General features: G+C 34.0%; 1 protein-coding gene across 7 annotated transcripts in view; it reads right to left on the minus strand.

Annotated features, from left to right (window-relative positions):
- Positions 1–23626, minus strand: part of SBF2 (SET binding factor 2) — a 685303-nt gene that overhangs the window by 254680 nt on the left and 406997 nt on the right. For all 7 annotated transcript variants that reach the window (XM_077113970.1, XM_077113972.1, XM_077113966.1 and 4 more), the window contains 5 exons: positions 21972–22049; positions 20931–21044; positions 20218–20346; positions 17369–17467; positions 5900–6104 (listed from right to left, as the gene is read on the minus strand). In XM_077113970.1, coding sequence (XP_076970085.1) covers positions 5900–6104; positions 17369–17467; positions 20218–20346; positions 20931–21044; positions 21972–22049 — 625 coding nt within the window. The remainder of the gene's footprint in view (positions 1–5899; positions 6105–17368; positions 17468–20217; positions 20347–20930; positions 21045–21971; positions 22050–23626) is intronic.

A 23626-nucleotide genomic window follows, 5' to 3' on the forward strand; every position in this document is an offset into this window, starting at 1 on the left:
CTTATGGGAGTGAAGGACAAAGAAGAAAAAATGGAAAAAACAATGGATACCTACAATGGTAGCTCTAAAGAGACAGAAGCTACAATTAGTGAACTGGAGGATGGAACATCTGAATTCCAAAAAGAAACAGAAACTATAGGGAAAAGAATGGGAAAACTTGAGCAGGGGATCAGGGAACTGAATGACAATATGAAGCGCACAAATATACGTGTTGTGGGTGTCCCAGAAGGAGAAGAGAAGGGAAAAGGAGGAGAAAAACTAATGGAAGAAATTATCACTGAAAATTTCCCAACTCTTATGAAAGACCTAAATTTACAGATCCAAGAAGTGCAGCGCACCCCAAAGAGAATAGACCCAAATAGGCGTTCTCCAAGACACTTACTAGTTAGAATGTCAGAGGTCAAAGAGAAAGAGAGGATCTTGAAAGCAGCAAGAGAAAAACAATCCGTCACATACAAGGGAAACCCAATAAGACTATGTGTAGATTTCTCAGCAGAAACCATGGAAGCTAGAAGACAGTGGGATGATATATTTAAATTACTAAAAGAGAAAAACTTCCAACCAAGGCTTCTATATCCAGCAAAATTGTCCTTCAAAAATGAAGGAGAAATTAAAACATTTATAGACAAAAAGTCACTGAGAGAATTTGTGACCAAGAGACCAGCTCTGCAAGAAATACTAAAGGGAGCACTAGAGTCAGATACGAAAAGACAGAAGAGAGAGGTATGGAGTAAAGTGTAGAAAGAAGGAAAATCAGATATGATATATATAATACAGAAGCCAAAATGGTAGAGGAAAATATTATCCAAACAGTAATAACACTAAAAGGTAATGGACTGAATTTCCCAATCAAAAGGCATAGAATGGCAGAATGGATTACGACCCAGCAATACCACTGCTAGGTATCTACTCAAAGGACTTAAGGGCAAAGACACAGACGGACATTTGCACACCAGTGTTTATAGCAGCATTATCTACAATTGCAAAGAGATGGAAACAGCCAAAGTGTCCATCAACAGACGAGTGGCTAAACAAACTGTGGCATATACCTACGATGGAATATTATGCAGCTTTAAGACAGACTAAACTTATGAAGCTTGTAATAACATGGATGGACCTAGAGAACATTATGCTGAGTGAGTCTAGCCAAAAACTAAAGGACAAATACTGTATGGTCCCACTGATGTGAACCGACATTCGAGAATCAGCTTGGAATATATCATTGGTAACAGAGACCAGCAGGAGTTAGAAACAGGGTAAGATAACGGGTAATTGGAGCTGAAGGGATACAGACTGTGCAACAGGACTAGATACAAAAACTCAAAAATGGACAGCACAATAATACCTAAGTGTAATGTAACTATGTTGGAACACTGAATGAAGCTGCACCTGAAATATGGTTTTTTGTTTGTTTGTTTGTTTGTTTGTATCTTCTGGTTTTGTTTTTTTTCTTTTTCCTTTTTATATATATATATATTTTATTAGTATTATTATTTTAATTCTCTTCTCTATATTAACATTCTATATCTTTTTCTGCTGTTTTGCTAGTTCTTTTCCTAAATCGATGCAAATGTACTAAGAACTGATGATCATACATCTATGTGATGATACTAAGAATTACTGAGTGCATGTGTAGAATGGAATGATTTCTAAATGTTGTGTTAATTTCTTTTCTTTTTTTTTGATTAATTAAAAAAATTTTTAAAGTTGGATAAAAAAATAAAAGCACATAGTAGATTCAGGAAAAAAAATAAATAAATAATAGAGGAAAAAAATGTTAAAATAAATTCAGTTTGAAATACTAGCGATCAATGAAAGGGAGGGATAAGGAATATGGTATGTAAAAATTCTTTTTCTTTTTCTGTTTTTATTTTATTTTTCTGTTGCCTTTTTATTTCTTTTTCTGAATTGATGCAAATGTTCTCAGAAATTATCATGATGATGAATATGCAACTATGTGATGATATTGTGAATTACTGATTATATATGTAGAATGGAATGAGTATATATTACGGATGTTTGTGTTTCTTTCTTGTAATTTCTTTTTAATTAATAAAAAATTATTAAAAAAAAAAAAAAAAAAAAAAAAAAAAAAAAAAAAAAAAAAAAAGATAACCAAAAATGAATCTGGCTTTGGCACCGTGGAATCAACAATTCCATCCTGACCAAAAGGGCCAAAAGAAGTGTAACTAATAATGTTATCAGTGGCAGAGAGAGTTCAAATAGAGTTGAGAGGCTACTCTGGAGGTTGCTCTTATGCAAGTGTGCTGGTTTAAAGGGATGTATGTACCCTAGAAAAGCCATGTTTTAATCAAAATCCCATTTCATAAAGGCAGAATAATCCCTATTCAGTTGCAGTAGAACAGTAAGCTTCAGTTAGATCTTATTACCTATCATGATGGAGAAGCCATAAAATATTACCAACATGACTGCCGCAGCTGATGCAAGGCAACACAAAATGGCTGACCTTAAATCTGCCCTCCGCCCTAGCAACAACAGTGACCAATCCCAGAAATCTGCCCTCCACCCTAGCAACAACAGTGACCAATCCCAGAAATCTGCCTTCCACCCTAGCAACAACGGTGACCAATCCCAGCCTGACACGTGTCCCTGCATGCTCCCAGCCTATATAAGCCTGTGCACTTCCTCAATAAAGTGGATGCCTTCCACTCTCCCCTGAGGGTTGTCTCCTGAGTTGTGTGCTGTGTGCTCTGTGTCTGTGTGACTGACTCAGTACGGCCACTTACCCCCAGCCATCAGCTAACCAGCCATCAGCTACCCAACACTATCATAACCTGCCAAACCCCAGCCAAGACCATTCCAGCCAATCTTAAAAGAACATCTAAGGCAATATATAAGATTCCACAAGGGTTCCATGCACTAGGGTAACTTTCCAGAAACTTACAACCTACAGGTGGGTCCCTGGTCCAGACAGGTCCTGAAATGTAGAGGGCCCAGCCTCTCCAGAAAATCAGATAGTTCTATCTATCTACCCTGTATTAGTAACAGACCCTTCCAATATGAAAAATTTAGAATGGCCATAGCATAAACACCACTAAAGAATGGGATAGAAAGATCAAAGGTGATGGTGGAGTTATACAGTGAAGATACAATTTAACAAATGAATATGAATGCTGAATCATTAAATTGATATCTCTTTTAGTCTCCATTATTTTAGAGTAGCTAGAAGTAAAAGCCTAAAATTGTAGAATTGTAACCTGTGTCAGACTCCGAAATATGTTCTACTAATTGTGGTGCTGTGCTTTAAAATTTATAGCTTTTTGTATATACATTATTTTTCACAAAAAAAAAAAAAAAAGAAAAAAATTGATTGTGATGTTAAAAAATACTTAAGCCTTCTAGCCTCCTATATTCTGGAGCAGCTAGAAGGAAAAAATCTGAGAGGATTGTAAGGTAGCCCATGACAAATTCTGGGATCTGTCCTGTAACTACTTGTTGAAGAGTGCTTTGAAAACTATTGCTTTTTATTTCTTTGCTTTGTATTTATGTTATATTATACAATAAAAAAGTTAAAAATAATAATAATTCTTTAAACCCTACAAGTTAAATACTAATTTTTTTTGTAAATGCTACAAATATCTAATACATGAAATTGTACGAACGGAAAAAAAAAGATAACCAACAGCCTCAAACAGACATTTCTCCAAATGGCCCAAAAGCACTTGAAAAGATTTTCAACATCTTTAGCCATTAGGAAAATGCAAGTCAAAACCACAATGAGATAATATTTCACACCTACTAGAATAGCTACTAGTAAAAATAAGGAAAATAACAAGAGTTGGAGAGGATGTTGGGAAGTAGGAATACTCATTCATTACTGGTACGAATATAAATGATACAGCTGCTGTGGAAAACAGTTTGATAGTTCTTCAGAAAGCTATGCATAGAATTACAATATGATCCAGTGATCCCACTTCAAGATATATATATACAAAATAATTGAAAGCTGGGATTCGAATAGATATTTTCCCACTGATGTTCACAGCAGCATTATTCATAATAGCCCAAAGATGGAAGCAATCCAAATTGCACCTGTTTAAACAACAGATGAGTGAATAAACAAAATGTGGCACATACATATAATGGAATATTATTCAGGTATAAAAAAATAATGGAGTTCTGATACATGTGACAACATGGATGAATTCTGAAGATATGTTGAGTGAAGTAAGCCAGAGACTAATGGATAAATATTGTATAATCTCAATGATATGAGATAATTACAATAGGAAAATTCATACAATTAGAAACTAGAATACAGGTTACAGGGATCGGGTGAGTATAGAGAATGGGAGTTAATGGCTAATTAGAACAGAATTTCTGTTTGGAGTGACAGAAGAGTTTTGGTAATTGATGGTGGTGATGGTAGCATAACTGTTATGTAATTAACACCACTTGGTTATATATTTGAATGTGGTTAAAGGGAAGAATTACAAGTTATATATATATATGTTACTAGACTAAAAATTCAAAAAAAGAAACATAAATGGCCTGTACATCACAAACAGTGAACCCTAATGTAAACTATGGACTACAGATAATAGTACAATTATAATAATGTTCTTTAATCAATTGTAACAATGGTACCACACAAATGCAAAGTATTAATAATGGGTGCGGGCATACCCCATATTTTTACATAATTTTTCTGTAAGTGCACAATTTCTCTAATAAAAACATTATTTTAAAAATAGGCAAAGGCGGTGGTGTGACGGTGGCTCAGCAGACAGAATTCTCGCCTGTCATGCCGGAGACCTGGGTTCGATTTCTAGAGCCTGCCCATGCAAAAAAAAAAAAAAATAGGCAAAGGATTTGAATAGTCATTTCTTCAAACAAGATATATAAATGACCAATAAGCAAATGAAAAGGTGTCCAATAGCATTGGGGCTGTGAAGAAAAAGGAATCCTACATTATTGGTGGGAACGTGAAATGGTACAGTCACTTTGGAAATGAGTCCGGCAATTCTTCAAAACTTTAGAGTTATATAACTGAGCAATTCCATTCCTAGGTATATACCCAAGAGAACTGAAAACATATATATACAAAATAAAATTATACACAAATATTCAGAGCAGCATTTTCATAATAGCCCCAAAGTAGAAACAACCTAATTATCCATCAACTAGCGAATGGATAACAAAATGTGGCATATATTTTTATATATCCATATTACAAAAAGCAATGAAGGGTGGGCCACAGTGGCTCATTGGCAGAGTTCTCGCCTGCCATGCTGTAATTGCCAGTGCCTGCCCACGTAAAAAAGAAGAAAAAAAAAAGCAATGAAGTACTGATACATGATATAACATAGATGAAACATGAAAACATTATATTAAGTGAAAGAAGTCAGTCACAAAAAATGACATATTAGATGATTCCATTTATAATGTCCATAATAGGCAAATCTATAGTGAAAGGAATCATGTTACTGACTGCCTAGGCTGGGGTGGGGCAGTGTTTTGTTAGGAAATGGGAAATGATTGCTATTGAGTATGGGATTTCTTTTTGGGGTGATGAAAAATGTTCTGAAATTAGTTATAACTGAATATACCAAAACCCACTGAATTGTGTCCTTTCAAAGTATAAATTTTATGGTCTGTGAATTATATCTCAATAAAGCTGTTTTAAAAAAATGATTCTAAAGTGATGGAAGTTAGCTTAATTGATATTCTTTGTAGGGTACAGTGAATGGAACAGAGTTTATGGGTATTGATAATCTTCTGACTCTTGATCTCGGTATTGGTTACATGAGTTTTTTTGTTTTGTGAAAATTCATCAAGATGGTCACTTATGGCTAATGCACTTTTGCTTTTGCATTTTATATTTTGATAAAAAGTTTAGTTTTAAAACAAAGAGACAGACAGACAGATAACTACATACCAACAGGGGGACCTGCTGGTACAACACATTTCTTTTCCATTCGCATAGCAGGCGGTACATTCTGGTTCTTAGCAAGATTTTCCTGCATTAATTCCTGAACCCGGGCTTCATCAATCTTCGGAAAAGGCAGAATATGAACTCGTAAATGGGATCCTTCTGTTGGACGTGGAACTTTCTGGAATGTCATGTGGGGATTTGGATTTTCCTGTAACATCAGATATAAGTAAAATTATTCAAAAGTTAAAATAACAATGGCAGATTGTAAGGAAGGGAGTGGAAGCTCAGTGGGTGATAAAAACTGATATCAGAAAGGTGAGCAGCTGTACATACATTCATATACATGACATAAGATATACAGTACCAGAATTTTACTTGTGCTTATATGATCAGCAGCATCTGATATAGCTAATCACCCTTCTTCTCTTCCATGAATACTTTCTTCATTGTTTTCTATGTCTTTTTTTCTACATCTTTGTTTATTGCTTAATTCTCTGATCTTTTAATTATATGGATACCCCAGGACTCAATCCCTGTATCTATTTTCTACTTACACTTACTTCCTTGGTTATTACACCTAATCTTATATCTTTAAACTATACAATCATTAATGATTCATGAGTTTATATTTCCAACCCATCTCTCTCCTGAATGCCAAACTCATATATTCTAAGATGACATGTAGAATTTCCATTTGGATTTAAAATAATATCTTAAACTTATGTTTAAGATCTTCACTTACCTCCAAACTTGCTCTTTCTAGTCTTCCCATTTTAGAGGAAGGTGAAAAGCTTAGTGTTTAATGTCTTTCCTAATACCCAACTATCCAAACTAAAATGACATACCATTTCATACCTACCAGGGTAGCTAAAAATTAATAAACATTAGTGCTGGTTCAACATGGAGCCATGGGAATTCTGGTAGCTGCCTCAGGGAGTGATATTTATAGCAACTTTGGAGAGCAATTAATCAAATTTAATAAAGTTGAAGATGTGCACACAATTTGATCTTAAATCCATGCCTCATTATGTTCCTTAGAAAATCATGCACACGTATGCCAGGAAGCATGTACAACAATGTTCTTAACTACACTATTTGCAAAAGCAAATAATTGAAAACAAATGTCTACCAATAGGAGAAGGAATTAATACATTCTGATAAACTCACAACAGGAAACTGTAGCAGTTAAAATGGATGAACTGGGGACACAAGAATATGGCTGAATCTCAAAATCATGTTGAATGAAAATGTGTTACAGAATGCATGCAGGATATGGTATAATTCACATAAAGTTTAAATAGACATAAAATAATATTATGAATTATTAGGTAATGGATAGGAATGTAGTGAAATTTTTAAAAATGCATGAAGAAAACTAGAAAACTAAATATCTAGTTGCCCGATGACGTGGGAATACCCAGACTTAGTATATACCCAGAAGAGCTGAAAGCAATGTCATGAACAAACATTTGCACATCGATGCTCACATTATTCACAATTACTAAAAGATGGAAACAATCCAAGTGTCCATCAAGAGATGAACAGATCAACAGCATGTGGTATATACATATGATGGAGTATCATGAACCACTAAGGAGAAATTAGGTCCTGAAGCATATGACAACATGGATGAACCCTGAGGACATTAAATAATGCTGAGCGAAATAAGCCAAACACAAAAGGATAGATACTGTATGATTTCATTAATATGAACCCCCTGGAAAATGTAAACTAAGGGTCTTAAACTATAGAATACAGAAGACCTAGAGATAGACAGAGCTAAGGAAGATGGAACAGTTACCTAATATGTACAGACTAGTTAATGAGATTGAACTTAACTGTATGGGAATGGATAGCAGTAATGGTAGTTCATTAGTAGGTTTATAAGTAACTACACCATATTGAAGGTGAGAATTGAAAATGTATGTACACACAATAAAATTATACACAAATGTTTACAGCAGCACTGGATTAGGAAGAAAACATAGCATTTCTGGGGTACATAACAATTGCAAACCAGCATAATACCCAATGGATGGAGGTGGCTGAAGGGTATATTGACTAAGAAGCAGAGGGGCAAAGTATGGTGTATATATATGATGGAATATTGTGCTGCTACAGAAAGGAACAAAGTCAAGTCATGTAATGAGATGAATGAACCATAAGGACATCATATTGATCAAAATAAGCCAGAAACAAAAGGACAAACATCGTATGGTCTATTTTAGAAAATATTTATAAGAAAATTCAGGTCTAGAGTGTAAGTTCTTATAGCAGTCACCTTTATTCCTGAGTTAATTGTTGTTTCTAAATTTTGAGATGCTGTGCTATATGTGTATAAGCTGGTATTTTCCTAGGTCAGATAAGCCCTGAAACCCAGAGTTACCAGTCTGTCCAAGAGCATCAACCAGTTGCATTCCCCTACCCCATAATGTTGACACCCCTTTTCAATAGGAAAAAATTAGAATGGTCATTGCCCAAATGTCCTAAAGAGTGGGAGAAGGATAAAAGGAGAAAAAGGAGTCATAACAGAGAAGATAAGATTTAACAAATGAATATGACTACTGAATCATTTATATTTCTTTTTTAGTCTCCAGTATCTTAGAGCAGTTGGATGAAAATACCTGAAATTGTAGAAATGGAACTTACTCCATATATTGAAATTTGTTTATATCTACTTGTAAATATATACTATAAATTCACTGCTTTTTTGTATATATTTTATATTTCACAATAAAATATTTTTTAAAAATGCATGGGAATAATAAATTCAGGTGAGTGGTTACTCTAGGAAGGGAGAGAAAGACAATAAATCAAGAAGGTTTACATAGGGCTCTTCAAAGTCAGCTATAATGTATTTAACAAAAAAAGGATCTAAAGTAAATATAACAAAACAGTAAAAACTGACAACTCTGAGTGGTGAGCACACAAATGCTTATATTTTTCTCTGTACTTTTTCTTAAAATGTCATAAAAATATTCTTAAAATATGCATACAACATAGCAATATAAAACAAAGTAAGTAAAATTAAAGCAATGGGAAAACCCACTCTGTATTGGAAATCATTCTTATTGAAATGAACAATTATACGTATTTCTCCCAAACAGGGAGCCTCTCCTTTTTTTTGTTCACCTTTATTTCTAATCATTTTGAATTTTAACTTTTTTTTGCTCTTGCTTATATGTCTTTTTGCTTATATATATATTTTAATTCATGTCCATCAAGGAACTCACCAAAACAATAATTTTAATTTATTTGGCCACTTTCCCTTTTCATCCCTACATTTATTCTTTGTGACCATTTAGTCAAGATTTTCTTTTTAGAACTTGCCATTTATCCGTTTAAGTCCTGGTCTCATATAGAGTGGTTCAAACACCCCCACTACAATTCCAAATACAAAACTGGAATGAATCTGAAAGCTGTTTTCCAAAAATCTAGGGTATATTTAAAAAATATTTATTCATTGCATTTCTATGGCATGCTAGAAATCTGAATCTAAAAACCCTCTCTTTCTCCCAAGATTCCCAATACATCATATCACTATTTTCCTAGTAATAGTAATACTAAAAATAATACTCAGTAAGGGTGTAAATAAAAATATCTAATTAAAGGATATTTCATTTATTTGTTAATAGTATTTTTCCTCTGAAAAACATTTGAAATACTGTAAACCACACTGATACACAATTCAGAATAACGGGAACTTTTTATCACGTAAAAAATTTCAAAGTTGAGGTTCTTCTGTAGTTATATAAATAGCTGTCTACACCAAAATGTAGACATATAAGTTAAAGTATGTAAATTAAGATATATTTACTTATATTTAGAAGATTCAAAAAGGTTCACTTCTAAAAATCTAGTATTTGATTCCCTGGCTGCCATGTTTGTACACTGCTGCCCTCTAATGGGCAGCATGGTAAATATAAAGGACCACAATCACTAAATTAAGACCAATTTGGTCACATGATAATTTTTGAGAGGACAGCAGCATTGACTAGAAGTTCAAGGCTCATTGTACTCTGCTTTCTTAGAAACATCTGCTCTTACTTGTAACTCCAAAAGCTTTTCGACTGGTCTCTTTAAGGCTATGAAGCTTATTACAAACTGCAGCCCACAGATGGGGCCTTGCTCTCTAAACCAACTAGGCAGGCGAACTCATTGCCTTCCCCCTATGTAGGACATCACTCCAGGGTGGTAAACCTTCCTGGCAATGTGGCTCAGGAATCCCAGGATAAGCTGGGACGTGGCATCATGGGATTGAGAAAAGCCTTCTTGATCAAAGAAGGGGAAGTGAGAAATGAGACAAAATGAAGTTTCAAGAGTCTAGAGGTTATCCTGGAAGTTATTCCTATGCATTATATAGATATCCCATTCTGGTTTATTGTGTATTAGAGTGGCTAGAGGGAAGTATCTGAAACTGTTGAACTGTATTCCAGTAGCCTTGATTTTTGAAGATGATTATATAACTATATAGCTTTTACAATGTGACTATGTGATTGTGAAAACCTTGTGCCTGATGCTCATTTTATCCAGGGTATGGATGGATGAGTACAAACATAAGGACAGAAAATAAGTAAATAATGGGTGTGTTGGGGGGTAGGGGCTAAAAAAATCTGGGTAGATGGAAATACCAGTGGTCAATGAAAGGAAGGGGTATGGGATATGGGATATATGAGCTTTTTCTTTTTATTTCTTTTTCTGGAGTGATGCAAATGTTCTAAAAATGATCATGGTGATGAATACACAACTATGTGATAATATTGTGAGCCAATGATTGTATACTTTGCATGGATTGTCCTTATACATGTGAAGATATCTCAATAAAAATAAAAAAAAAACATGGCAGCCCAATTTTATTGAATCTCCTCTGTTAAAACCTAAAAAATTCACTATTTTCCAACTAAAAAAGCAGAGCCAATTTTTTAACCTTTGATTCCACAGAAATGAAAATATAAAGTAATAACTAAGGATTTAGACAACAAAACACTTCCAGTGAACATGGCAACAATTTTGTCCAAAGCAATCAAAATAGACTGTCAAGAAAGCTGGCAGAATGCACTCTGTTAGAAAGAATTTTTAATTTAGATAATGGTTTTCAAGGAATGGCTTTCATAATCCTGTTTTAAGAGGAGAAAATGAAAATATTCTCAAATTTTCCTAAGAGTATAATGGGAAGTATGGTGATTTTCTCAGACTTACAAAAAAGATACACACACCATCTGGTCTGGAAACATGGGATTTTGGGGTGTGGGACAGGCTAAATGAGAATATGCCTAGGGCTTACAGAAAACAAAGCTAAGCATGCATTCCAAATAAAAGCAAAGCAAAGCAAAGCAAAACAAAACAAAACCCCAAATCCCACTAGAAATTCAAAATAGGCAAGAACCACACTGCTAAAAAAAAGAAAAAATTCACTCTACACATTGGTCACAGCAGTGAATGACAAATCACTATGATCTTGTCAGAACTCACCAAGTTTTCCATATTAATTCAGGTATTTAATAATTACTAATGTGTGCCAATTATACCTAAAGCTGTGAGAGTAAATTTCACAAATCCTTTCAAATATAGCAGAAGACGATTATTATCACTGGAGTAGGTCACCAAACACTGTCAAAATAAAAACTGTCAAAATAAATAAAGCTTGGATTTGAGAAATGTGCATCAAAATCAAAGTTGTTCAGCAAATGTAATTTTATTGAGGAAGAGACATTAGTTGTATGGGATGATGACTGAAAGGTCTGTTAGTTTGAAAAATTGAGGACAATTTATCCCATCAATGTTATATTCTCAACCAGTCAGCTGTTGACTCCAATGGAGATTTCATATTTTAAAGCAGTTAATTCATAATTTCCACAAACACTGGGGGAACATATTGTCACTAGCCAAGAGACCTACGCTCTCACTAATTTGCTGAAATGTAAATTAGTAGTACAATGAGATACCACTACATACCCATTAGAATGGCTAAAAAAAAAAAAAAACCACTGATGATCAAGTGTTGGTGAGGATGTAGAATAACTGGAATTCTGTTATATTGCTGGTGAGAACGGTATAGCCACTTTGGTAAACAGTTTGGCATTGTCTTATAAAGTTAAACACTTAAATATTATATGTCCCAGCTTCCTGTCCCTAGGTATTTACCCATGAGAGATGAAAACATATGTTCATACAAAACCTGTATGCAAACATTCAGAACGTTACTAACTGCTAAAATAGTCCTTCAGCTGGTCAACTCATTAACTTTGGTACATGCATATCATGGAATGCTACTCAGCATTAAAAGGAATAAATAACTAATAGATGAAACAAAATGGACTAATTTCAAATGCATCAGGGTAAGTAAAAGAAGCCAGACTAAAAAAACTACATACTGACATTAAGTAAAAGTAAAAACTGTAGGGATAGAAAACAGATCATGAGTGCCAAGAGTTTGAGATTGTGGAAGTACATGAATACAAAGGGGCATTAAAATACTTTTTGGGGTGATGGAAATGTTTTGTATCTTTATTATGGTGGTAGAGTTTATGCTTTGAATTAGAGGCCTCATTTCATCATAATTATCTGCTCCAGTTTGAAAGTATTATGTACCCTAGAAAAGCCATGTTTTAATCCTGATCCAATTATGTGGGAGCAACCTTTCTTTTAATCCAGACTGAACACTGCAGGTTGGAACCCTTTGATTAGATTATCTCCATGGAGATACGTGCACTCAACTGTAAGTGTGACTTTTGATTAGCTGGAGATGTGATTTCACCTATTCCAGGTGGGTCTTGATTAGTTTACTAGAATCCTTTAAAAGAGGAAACTCTTTGGAAAGAGTCAGAGCTGAAAGAAACGAAGCCTCAAAGCTGACAGAGAGTGCAGATGTGGATGCCTGAAGAACAGTTACTTCACAGAACAGAGACACAGATGTTTGGAGATGCTTAATATCCAGCAGAGTTGCCATGAGGTGTTAAGCAAGCCAGAACCTGGCAAAAGCCAAGGGAAGCCAAGAGATGAAAGCCATCCCCAGAAAAGGGAAGTGAGGAACCTTCACATAGACAGAGACTGAAGCAATGGAGCCCAGGAGCAAAGGACCAGCAGGTGCCAGCCATATAACTTTCCAGTTGACAGAGGAGTTTCTTGACCCATCAGCCTTTCTTCAGTGTGGGTTTTCACCAACCTTTGGTACCCTAATTTGGATACTCACTTCCTTAGAACTGTAAACTTGTAACTTATTAAATTCCTCTTTATAAAAGCCATTCTAGTTCTAGTATATCACATTCTGGCAGCTTAAACTAATACATCATCTAAATAAACTGTTTATGTTTTCACTTTTTAAGACTAAAGGGGATTAGAATACTTTGCTTTCTTTTTATAACAAAATTTTTTTAGCTTTATTCACAGTTGGCAAAAGTACAGATATCATTAGTCTGTGTTAAATTTTCCTAGTAGTGAAATTAGATGTCTGCAGAAATGTAAAGAGTGTAGCTCTTGCTTAAGATGACTATTTTTGTATTTGAGCTTTGTTCTTTCATTAGGATTTCAACATCTCTTTGGTTCAATGTAGGGCAATGAAACGCCCATAAAGCAAAATTAGAAACCTTGTATTAAAAGAATGTCCCGATCCTGTGATTTTTTCTTTTTACTTTTAGGGAAACTGTCAGACAAATTACAGTCTGGCAAATAGTTGTGTTGTATTGCAGAGACAAACAAATAAAACTACGTTAAGTAAAACAGCTAATTTCTTGAATACCTGGAATAGAGGTTTTATAAAGTTCTTGTCTTGGCCTATCTTAATGTTTTTATTTTGTGTACAGTTGGTGATCCTTTGTAAGTTTATATCAAGAATCATAGAAATAGAGTAGATAAGCAGCTAAATGTGCTCTCTGAAAGCCCAAGAGGGCAGACCTCATAATTATTTATTGGGAATAGAAAGAGTAACTATAGAGATATGCTGCCAATAATCTTCATGGTATAAACCCTGCCAATACTTACATAATTTGTTTCTAATAGATTTAGTCTTTTTTACCTTCTTCATCCATCTTCCTATTTCCCCCCTCCACCACAGTTACCAAGTCCTTTTCTCAAGTATTTAGGAGACTCCACAAGGTTAAGAGCTGTTAAAACTAGTTACAATTTACTCACATTCCTGAAACATCATCATAAAGCTATATAAAGTAGGGGAGAGGAGAGACTGGAAAATTAAGTTTTTGAGATACTACGAAGATAAATGAAGAAGACAGGCTAGATACACATACCAGGCTTCAGTGTAATAAATAAAATATTTACAGACATCGGAATGGAATCATCAGGTCTCAATTATAACCCAATAATAAGGAAAACAGTCAAATTACACAGTTCTTGATTTCCAAAAGGCAATTTTAGAAATGTGATAAAATAACTGGCTAGTTATACATAGAGCCATCTGGATTATTTTCCTTGCATTGTTACCATCTCTAACCCCTATCCATGACTTCCTCCATGACTCAAGAAAGTAACTTCAACATCATATCCTACTCTTTAACTTGACAAAGTATTTACTTCAGGAATGTTAGGACCATCATAGACTTTAGAATTGGCTGAGAATCCAATCCATTGGAGTATTCTAATTCTTATAGGTCACATATCTATTCCTTCTTCTCAATGATATCAAGCAGAATCACGGACCTAGAAAATACTTGGCACTTGTTAATGCTTAATAAAAACATACTGAATGAATGTAATTGATTGAATCAAATGGAACAGAAGCAGGTTGTAGAAGGAATAAAACAGTCCAAGAACGGCTCAAGAAATGCAGCGTACACTTGAAGGACTACTTCCTTCTCTTTCCTAGGAATACAAACCTCATTACGATCTTTAAAAATGTCATTTTTAAAGGATAGGGGATGTTTGTGTTTTACACTCAATTTTAGAATACATAATTACTATAATTTTCTACTGCTGTTGTCAGTTCTGTGTTGGTTTACTCTGAGCTGTGCTTCATAAAATTTAAGTTCTAGGATGGCAGGAAAAGAACTGTTTACTTGATCTTTGCTTCAAAGTACTTGGCATAGGCCCCTGCATTCACTGAATATTTTGCATTATAATAGAGAGAAACTTGTGTCAGAAACCCAGCTCTGGTCACCTACTAGCTATAAAATTTTACTATGTAGTTCTGGAATAGTCATGTAAAGACCAAAGAAATAAACAGCCAGTTATTAAAGGGATTAGTCCCAGTGTAAAGCTTTGCTATTCTTTGAAATTCACCAAAAAGTTCCTACTAGTGGGCAGGAAAAACTTTCTAATATTCAGTTTTCTCACATATGAACCTCTACCCCGTCTCACAGAATCGTTTCTAATTTCTAAGTTCAAGTGAGAAAATACATTAAAGTGCTTTATAAAGAACAAAGTATAAAACTGAATATTGGAAATATAGCCATTTTTCCAATAAAAAAATAAGCCAGTTATACACAGCCAGCATAAGAGACAAAGACCAGCACAGAACACACTTTTCTTCTAAAATTTTTTTTCTTTGTGTTTCAGGATATGTTCTAGTTTGTTAGCTGCCCAAATGTAACACACCAGGGATGGCTTTCAGTAAAAGGGGATCTATTTAGTTCACATACTATTCTTCAGAGGAAAGGCAGCTAATTTTCAACTGAGGTTCTTTCTTATGTGGGAAGGCACAGGGTGATCTCTGCTGGCCTTCTCTCCAGGCCTCTGGGTTCCAACAACTTTCCCTGGAGTGATTCCTTTCTGCATCTACAAAGGCCTGGGCTGAGCTGCAAGTGCTGAGATGAGGTATGCTGAGCTGCTTTTTCTGTGCTATATTGAACTCTCTCATTTAAGCACCAGCCAATTAAATAAAACATCATTCACTGCAGCAGGTATGCCTCCTAGCCGACTGCACATGTAATCAGCAACAGATGAGGTTCACATGCCATTGGCTCAGGTCCACAGCAACAGAACTAGGCACCTTCACCTGATCAAGTTGACACATGAATCTAACTACCACAGCATACTAATCAACAAACACATTTATTATATTGAGCACACATATTTATAGTTTAGAGATAAATATTTTAAAAATATTTTTATTGAGATATCTTCACATAGATAAGGACAGTCCATCCAAAGTATAAAATCAATGGCTCACAATATTATCACATACTTGTGTATTCATCACCATGATAATTTTTAGAACATTTGCATCACTCCAGACCTACAATCTTAGGTAAAGGACTCGACTCTGTAACAGCTTCAAAAGCAGGAGGAATGAGCAATGCTCATTAAATGAAATCCATTTTTTTTGCACATACATACTCTCCCTGTAATCTTAAGCCTCTTTTCTTTCCTGATATTCAAATGATTATTTCACACTTTACTACATCTCAAACCTTTTAATGTATTCTATTTCCTCTATCCAAGGCAGACTTCCACACATGAATTTCTACAGTCAGTTACCAACTTGCTTGATAAAACCTTTAATCTTTTCACTCTCCGTCTAGAACAATGCAATTTCAATCATTTTCCTGACCCAGCTGACAGTTATTGAGCCAAGGCAAAACAGAGTACATTGGTCAATTCTGTTTTGGATGGTTCTGGTCTCAAGTGAGCCCAACCTTTATGTCTTAAAAATGCTCAGTATGCTTTTAAGAAGACAGACCCAGCTGCAATTCATAATGAGGACAAACGGCAAACTAGATGTGCTGGTTTGAAATTATTATGTACCCTAAAAAAAGACATGTCCCTTTAATCCTAATCCAATCTTGTGGGGGCAGATTTATTGTTTGGGCAGGATCTTTTGATTAGGTTGGTTCCAAAGACATGTGAATGTGACAAATGTGGGTGTGATCTTTGGATTAGATGATTTCCATGGAAATATGGCCCCCTACCCCATTAGGTTTTTTAGGACTTTATCAGTCCCTAAAAGAGCTGATAAAGAGAGCTGATGCCTGGACACAGACCTTTGGAGATGCAGAAGGAAACTGCCCAGGAAACATCAGAAGGCCCACAGGAGCTGAGAGAGCTGTTTGAAACCAAAAGCCAGGAGAGAATGACAACAGATGTCACCACATGCCTTTCAATGTGACAGAGAAACCCCAGACATGATCAGTCTTTCTTGAGTGAAGGTACCCTCTTGTTGGTGCCTTAATTTGGACATTTTCATAGCCTTAGAATTGCAATTTGTAACTTAATAAATCCCCTTTAGAAAAGCCAATCCATTTGTGTTATATTGCTTTTTGGCAGCATTCACAACCTGAAACACTAGAAAATTATGAATAAAATGTTTTCATAATGCAACGATTGATAGGAAAATTACTCTGAAATATGTGGTCTAATTCCATGTAGAGTATCAACTATAATATCTTGTAATTCATAGTCCCAAAGGTTTTAAGTCAGAGCAAAACAGGTTATTCCTAGAAAGAAGAAACTTTTCAGAAGTTTTGCAGACAAAAGTTTATATTTTTTAAATTAATAACTCTCTAAATGAATGCACATACTTACATTTTTGAATAGTTGCTCAGCAAGTTCTCTGACATGCTTTAACATCTTCAATGCGTTATTTTCTTCAACTTTAATTCTCTCTACTTCAAAGGCTACCAACTTGGGAAAAGAAGCAAACAGTAAAACATCAACTCCAAATTATGCTGAGTTAGAAAGCCATGTAATCATTTCATGCAATGTGTAAACCAAAAAGCATTCAAAACATATTTATTAAAACAAAAGATTTTGACCTTGGGGCGCAACCTCTTTTCTGGGGTTAGGTTTATTCAAGTCCTTGGATGATCTGGTGGTCTCTCTCTGATGATTTAGGGCAGAATTTTTTTCTTGGGGAAAATAATTTCTGGGGCTCTGAAAGGCTTTCATTCATTAGAGCTCTCACAGAGAATTTTGGGAAAATAGAAAGTCTCCAAATATTTTTACTAACTCATAAAAGATGAACCGAACATGTACTATGTTGAGTATAGTGCAGGTGGCTCTGTTTGACTGTGCTGACAGTATGATTTGGGACAAGTCACTTCAACTTTTGAGTTTCTGTTTCTTCACTTTTAAAATAAGATGGAAGAACCAGATGACCTTTAGGTTCCTTCTTGTTCTCAAATTATACAAATTCGACTCCATCTTTCTATTAACTAATTTACTAGAACTGTGTGAGTGTACTAGAACTGTGTGAGTTTAAGTTTTTATACTCAGGTGGCAAAAAGAGTGTTAATAAGAAAACAATAGTGTGGTGGGGTAGGAGGAATAGGTAGATAATTAAAAAAAAGTTATAATACAGGATTTTTTTCTTTTAGGAACTAATCTATTCACTAGAGCAGATACACATACAAAATTGTGACTATCCTTTATTCTAGGCCAGGATTCAGAAAGATATCAAACAAAAGTAAACATTTCTTTCTAATAGATCTATTTGACAGGAGTGTGGAGAACAAGACAGCATACAACATACTCTACTTCTTAATGTCCCACCAGCCCTTCAGGTAGTGGGCTGCCCTAGGCTAAGTGAAAATTAAGTTTCCTTTCTTAGAAGCAAATTCCATTTTCCTACAAAAGCATATTTCCATGCAAACCAATTAAATAGCCAAAGACGGTAGGAGAAATTACTTAGGTCTGTTGCCTCTTTCCTCTTTGGCCCTTGGCTAATGTTTATGTATGGACTGGTTTTCAATCAACATCAATAAGATACCAAAAAATCACCACTATAGGCAAATCATAGAATTGTATGGACATTAAGTAGGAATTCTAGATAGAGTGCCTTGCTTTGTTTCCAATCTAGAGGATGTATACGTACACATATATGTATATGTATATATGTGAAAATGTATATAAATATATATAAATGTGATAAAGACATACATAATAAAAAACTTTATCACATAAAGTTAGAGACATAAAGTAAAAAGGGTTATCTATTCTGGAAAAATTTGGAAGCAGTGACTTAAGAGGAGACTATGAAGAACAGAGGTCACGGTTAGGCTGAGAACTGCAGAGAAGGTAGTGCAGGTAGGGGAAGAACATGCAAAAATAGAGGCTGTGGCAAGCGAGGTTCCTGCAAATATTTAATCTGATTTTTTTCAGTTGTTTTAGTAACTGGAATTTATTAAGGGAAATTTGGATTGAAAAGAAAGACAGTAAATAAACCAATGTTATTATTCAGAATACTTCAGAGAATAACAAACCACAGGAGTTACAAAGGACCTTGGAGAGAATCAAAGTTAACCCTATAAACATTATATATCAACTACTTAGTTCAGGATCTAAAGGCTGATGTATATGTTAGTACTAGATAATCAATGATCAATAAGAGATTACTGATTAGAAAGAATTGCCCACTTCAGGGAAAACTCTTCTAAATCTTCATACACTTTGTGCTATTATTAAGTAAAGTGTTTGTTTGGTGCAGGTCTCCATACTCAGAATGAAAACATGGGCCTCTTTTTAAAATTCTTACCTATGAATAATTATCTTTATAGAGGGAAGAAAAGTTTTTTCCTCAATCAAGGGTCTTTAAGACCTCCCCATCTCTTCTGTACAAAATAAAACCATCAGCACAAAATATGAGCACTACTACTAATCTCTATGACTTTGGGTGCTAGAAGTGTTTTCATAACTTCAAGGAACTTGCAGATTTATTGGTTCTGATACAATCTTTCAGAAATTGAAAAGGGAATAGTATTCATTGTTCGATCCACCAGTATTAGTTGCTTGAACAAAGAGTTAAATGATACAGAGAGATATCTTTAAAAAAAGAAATAAACAATAACACATCTTTATTTTGAGTCACATATGTTCTATACCATTTTTATAAAATGGCCGGTTCCTTGAAAAGAGACAAAATAAATCTTCCATATATTTAATACCTCATACAGGAGCTAGAAAAATGTTTATTACTGGTAAGTAAGAATGCCAATAAACTAAACAATGGCTGTTAAGATACTGATAGACTAAATATAATTGCAGTTTGAAGTCACATATCTATACATCAAACTTAGATTTTTTTCCCTTTGACTGATGTAAGAATCACTGAATTATTGCCTTTAAAAATAACCATTTTATTTTATTTATACCATAAAATCAATGCAAGAATTTTAAGAACATTTTAGTCAACTACTTAAAAATTCAGTTCAAGATTTTTACATATATCTAAGACAGTCTATAATTTTAAATCATTCTAAATTTTCTAATCCATATTAGAAATGCTAAGCTCTGATAAGCATAATAGTAATATTTGCATTGTTCGATATTTAATTTATATTTATGATTTTGATTAACTATTTCAAAATACTTTTCAACTTTTTAACTTCTAGCCATTTCTGTCTCTAAGTAAGACAATCATTTTATAAAAACAATACCTCATCAAAGAGATCACAGGATCTATAAGGAGGACCTCTTTCTGAAACAAAACCTGCAAATGCCATTCCATTGAGTACTTTAGCGAGGAAATCATTCTCCACCAAACCACGCTGCCCCAAGAAAGCCGTCTGTGAAGAAAGAAAATACGAAATGAAAGATTATTTACTTAGCAATGTAAAAATGGTCAAATAAAAACCATAATAGAAAAATCAATGCCTATATAAATGCCTTCATGCTTAGATACATATAAATTGTTATAAAACACATTTCTCTGGAAAGGGTTTTTTGTTCAAATATCTGACATTATATATATATTAGAAAGAATAAAAATGAATCTGTTCATAAGGCAGGAGGAAAAATTAGAAATTAACAATCAACTTTAAAAAAAGAGCCAATTTAAAACCAACAAATTTTAAAGAAAATGTGTCAATTCCATAGCAGTATTAATAATTATCATCTAGGGCGGGCCACGGTGGCTCAGCAGGTAAGAGTGCTTGCCTGCCATGCCCGAGGACCCGGGTTCGATTCCCGGTGCCTGCCCATGTAAAAAAAAAAAAAAAGAATTATCATCTAACCATACAAAGAAGAGATATCGAGTAATCACATTTGATGAGTTAAGGTCAAAATACATAGCTAGAAAAAAGACAACAAAATAATTTTATTAAATTAGAACTGACTTTTCGAACAAATACAATGTGGTATTGTATCTTACCTTGTGAAAATGTATTACTGGTTCTGTATGAATTCTTATAAGTTGTAGGCATGATCTATATCCTTGGAAAAGTTGTGCAAATAATCTAAGGAAAACTGCTCGTACTTCTTTATCCTGAAAGTAAAAGAAAAAATGTTAGGTAGTTTAATTTCTTAAAAAACAAATCAAATATCCTCAAATCATAAAGTTGGAAAGAACTTGAGTAATTATCGAATAAAACTGGGTGTGCTTCCTATATATAAATCTCATCTGTGGCAGTCCTGAGTGAAGGGCCTCTACTCGATCCCATTGTTGGTCAGCTGAGGTTGTTAAATGGTTCTTCTTTATATTGAACCAAACAAAACTTGCCTCCAGCACATCCAATTTTCCTTTCCAGGAAAACATAAGACTCTGTGGAGTTTTTCTCTTTACCATATTAGAGAAGAGTATATTTTCCAATTCCTTTGATTTTTTTTTTATATCTACAGTAAGAATTACAGTCAAAATACAAAAGATAAAAAAAAACCACTAAAGGATTGGATTTTAAAAGCTATGATGTTCTTTCAAAGTCTATCCAACTTGTAAAAATCTAGTGTTATAATAATATTTTGATGAGAATCTGTTTTAATAATCCAGATTTTACTAGAATCAGCTTTAAAACTGTAGGGAAATTTAAAAATTTAATCAATCCTTTATTTAACTGATGAGGAAATGAAGATCAAGGATGTTTAGGTAACTTGTCAAAGGTTTCCACCTCTATGAGGATCCTTTTTTTTTTTTTCACATGGGCAGGCACTGGGAACCAGACCTGGGTTTTTGGCATGGCAGGCGAGAACTCTGCCACTGAGCCATGGTTGCTGGCCCTACAAGGCTCCTTTTTGACCACAAAGTTTGTCTCTAAGAAATACACTGCGTAAAATAAAAAACGGACATGTTGTTATACATTCACCTTTTTATGACTTTTAATTATTTAATTCTCACTTCACTCAGCTTCTTTAAAAGCTCTACAAATAAAGTGCAGCTGTCTTAAAAAGCATTAAATTTAAATATTAAACTTCTTACCAGCATTTTTGAGTGTGATAAAGCTGTTCGTGGAGGGGGAAAAGCATGATCGGCTACTTCCAAATCTGGGTGCAAAATCTAAGGCAAAGAGGTTTTATTATGTAAAATATCTTAATATCAATAAAATCTGTTCTTTAATTCACTTAGGGTACTAAAACGAAGAGTGTCAGTATATGAATTGTGATATATCTCCTCTATGAAATCAAATGCAGTTAGCAGAGGTAGCTCTGTATATACTATCGTGGAAAGATCTCCAAGTAAAATATTTGGAAAGAAAAACATGCTTTAGAAAAATTAACATAGTTATAGTCTCTCTTATTTGAAAACAAAACAAATTCTGACTATATATGTACATGCATTGGCATTTATATATGAAAATATAAAAGTTCGGAAAGAATATACATTAAACTATAAAACAGTAGTTATATCTGGGAAGGGAATGGTGTGGAGCAAACCTATCTATTCATACAGTTGAATTTTTTAAAAAGAGGACTGGTTTTTATGCTTTGTAGAGTAATTAAAATTATTAATTGATTAATTAACTGAAATGCTGGAAAAAGAATAAACATATGAACCTCACCATCCAGAGGAGGAAAAGTATAATACAATATGATCGATGCAATATGAAATATAAAATATAATTAACTCAATTTAGGGGAGGCTAAAGAAAGAAGGCAACATTTGAGTCAGGTTTTGAAGTAAGGCAAGTCGGGAAGCATGTGGGAAAGAATCATCTACACTGGATTTACACAGAGAAAAAGATGAAACTGCATCAATATATAGACAATTCTGTCCTGGAAGGATCATTTTCAAATACTCAGGCTTTTGGTGGTAAACTTAATAGACCAAAAGACTCAAGTCAACACTAAAAGATAAGCAATATTTATAACCTTACCATATAGTAATATCTTGGTGTCTATAAAATTATCCATACTTAATACACAGTTAAAATACTGTTTGACATTTGATTATAATTATTTACCAAGCAAACCAAGCTCACACACTTGTGTGTCAAAGCTCCCACATGTTCCATCAAAGGTGATCACTTTTTGGTTCCAGTTTAACAATATACTATACTTGTATCTCTTATTCACAGTACTACATATGTAGCACATAATCCACCATTGTGTTTGACAACTGAAACAATAAGTATACTCATTTTTTTTCTATTTTTTTCTTTGGGGGGGGCTATACTCATTTCAACCAAAAACAAATTTTACTAATTGACCAAAATTTGGTGATATAGGTATTGCAGGTTAAGCACACCAGTGTATAGCAGGATACCTACCAGAAGCCTCTGACTTATGAACTAAAACCTTACACTTTGTTAATTTTGATACTTAATCACTGAACAATTTATTAATACTGTTTTTAAGTAACCACAGTTATTAAGAATTCTAGAAACATCAAACCTGTCTTTACTCTTGTACTACCTTCTCATCATTTGCTATTTGCATATACTTTCTGTTTTCCTTTAAACTGTACTTACACCAAATCACCTTTTTTTAATCTAGTGTTTTCTTAGAGGATATTATCTGTGAAATCACAGGGTTTATGGGCTAATAATAAACATTATAATAAACATTATAATAAATATATAATTATTAAAAATTTAAAAGTTACACATATACCACCAAAAATCATCTCTATGTTTC

Source organism: Tamandua tetradactyla, chromosome 8, assembly GCF_023851605.1.
Source record: "Tamandua tetradactyla isolate mTamTet1 chromosome 8, mTamTet1.pri, whole genome shotgun sequence".
Classification (NCBI taxonomy): domain Eukaryota; kingdom Metazoa; phylum Chordata; class Mammalia; order Pilosa; family Myrmecophagidae; genus Tamandua; species Tamandua tetradactyla.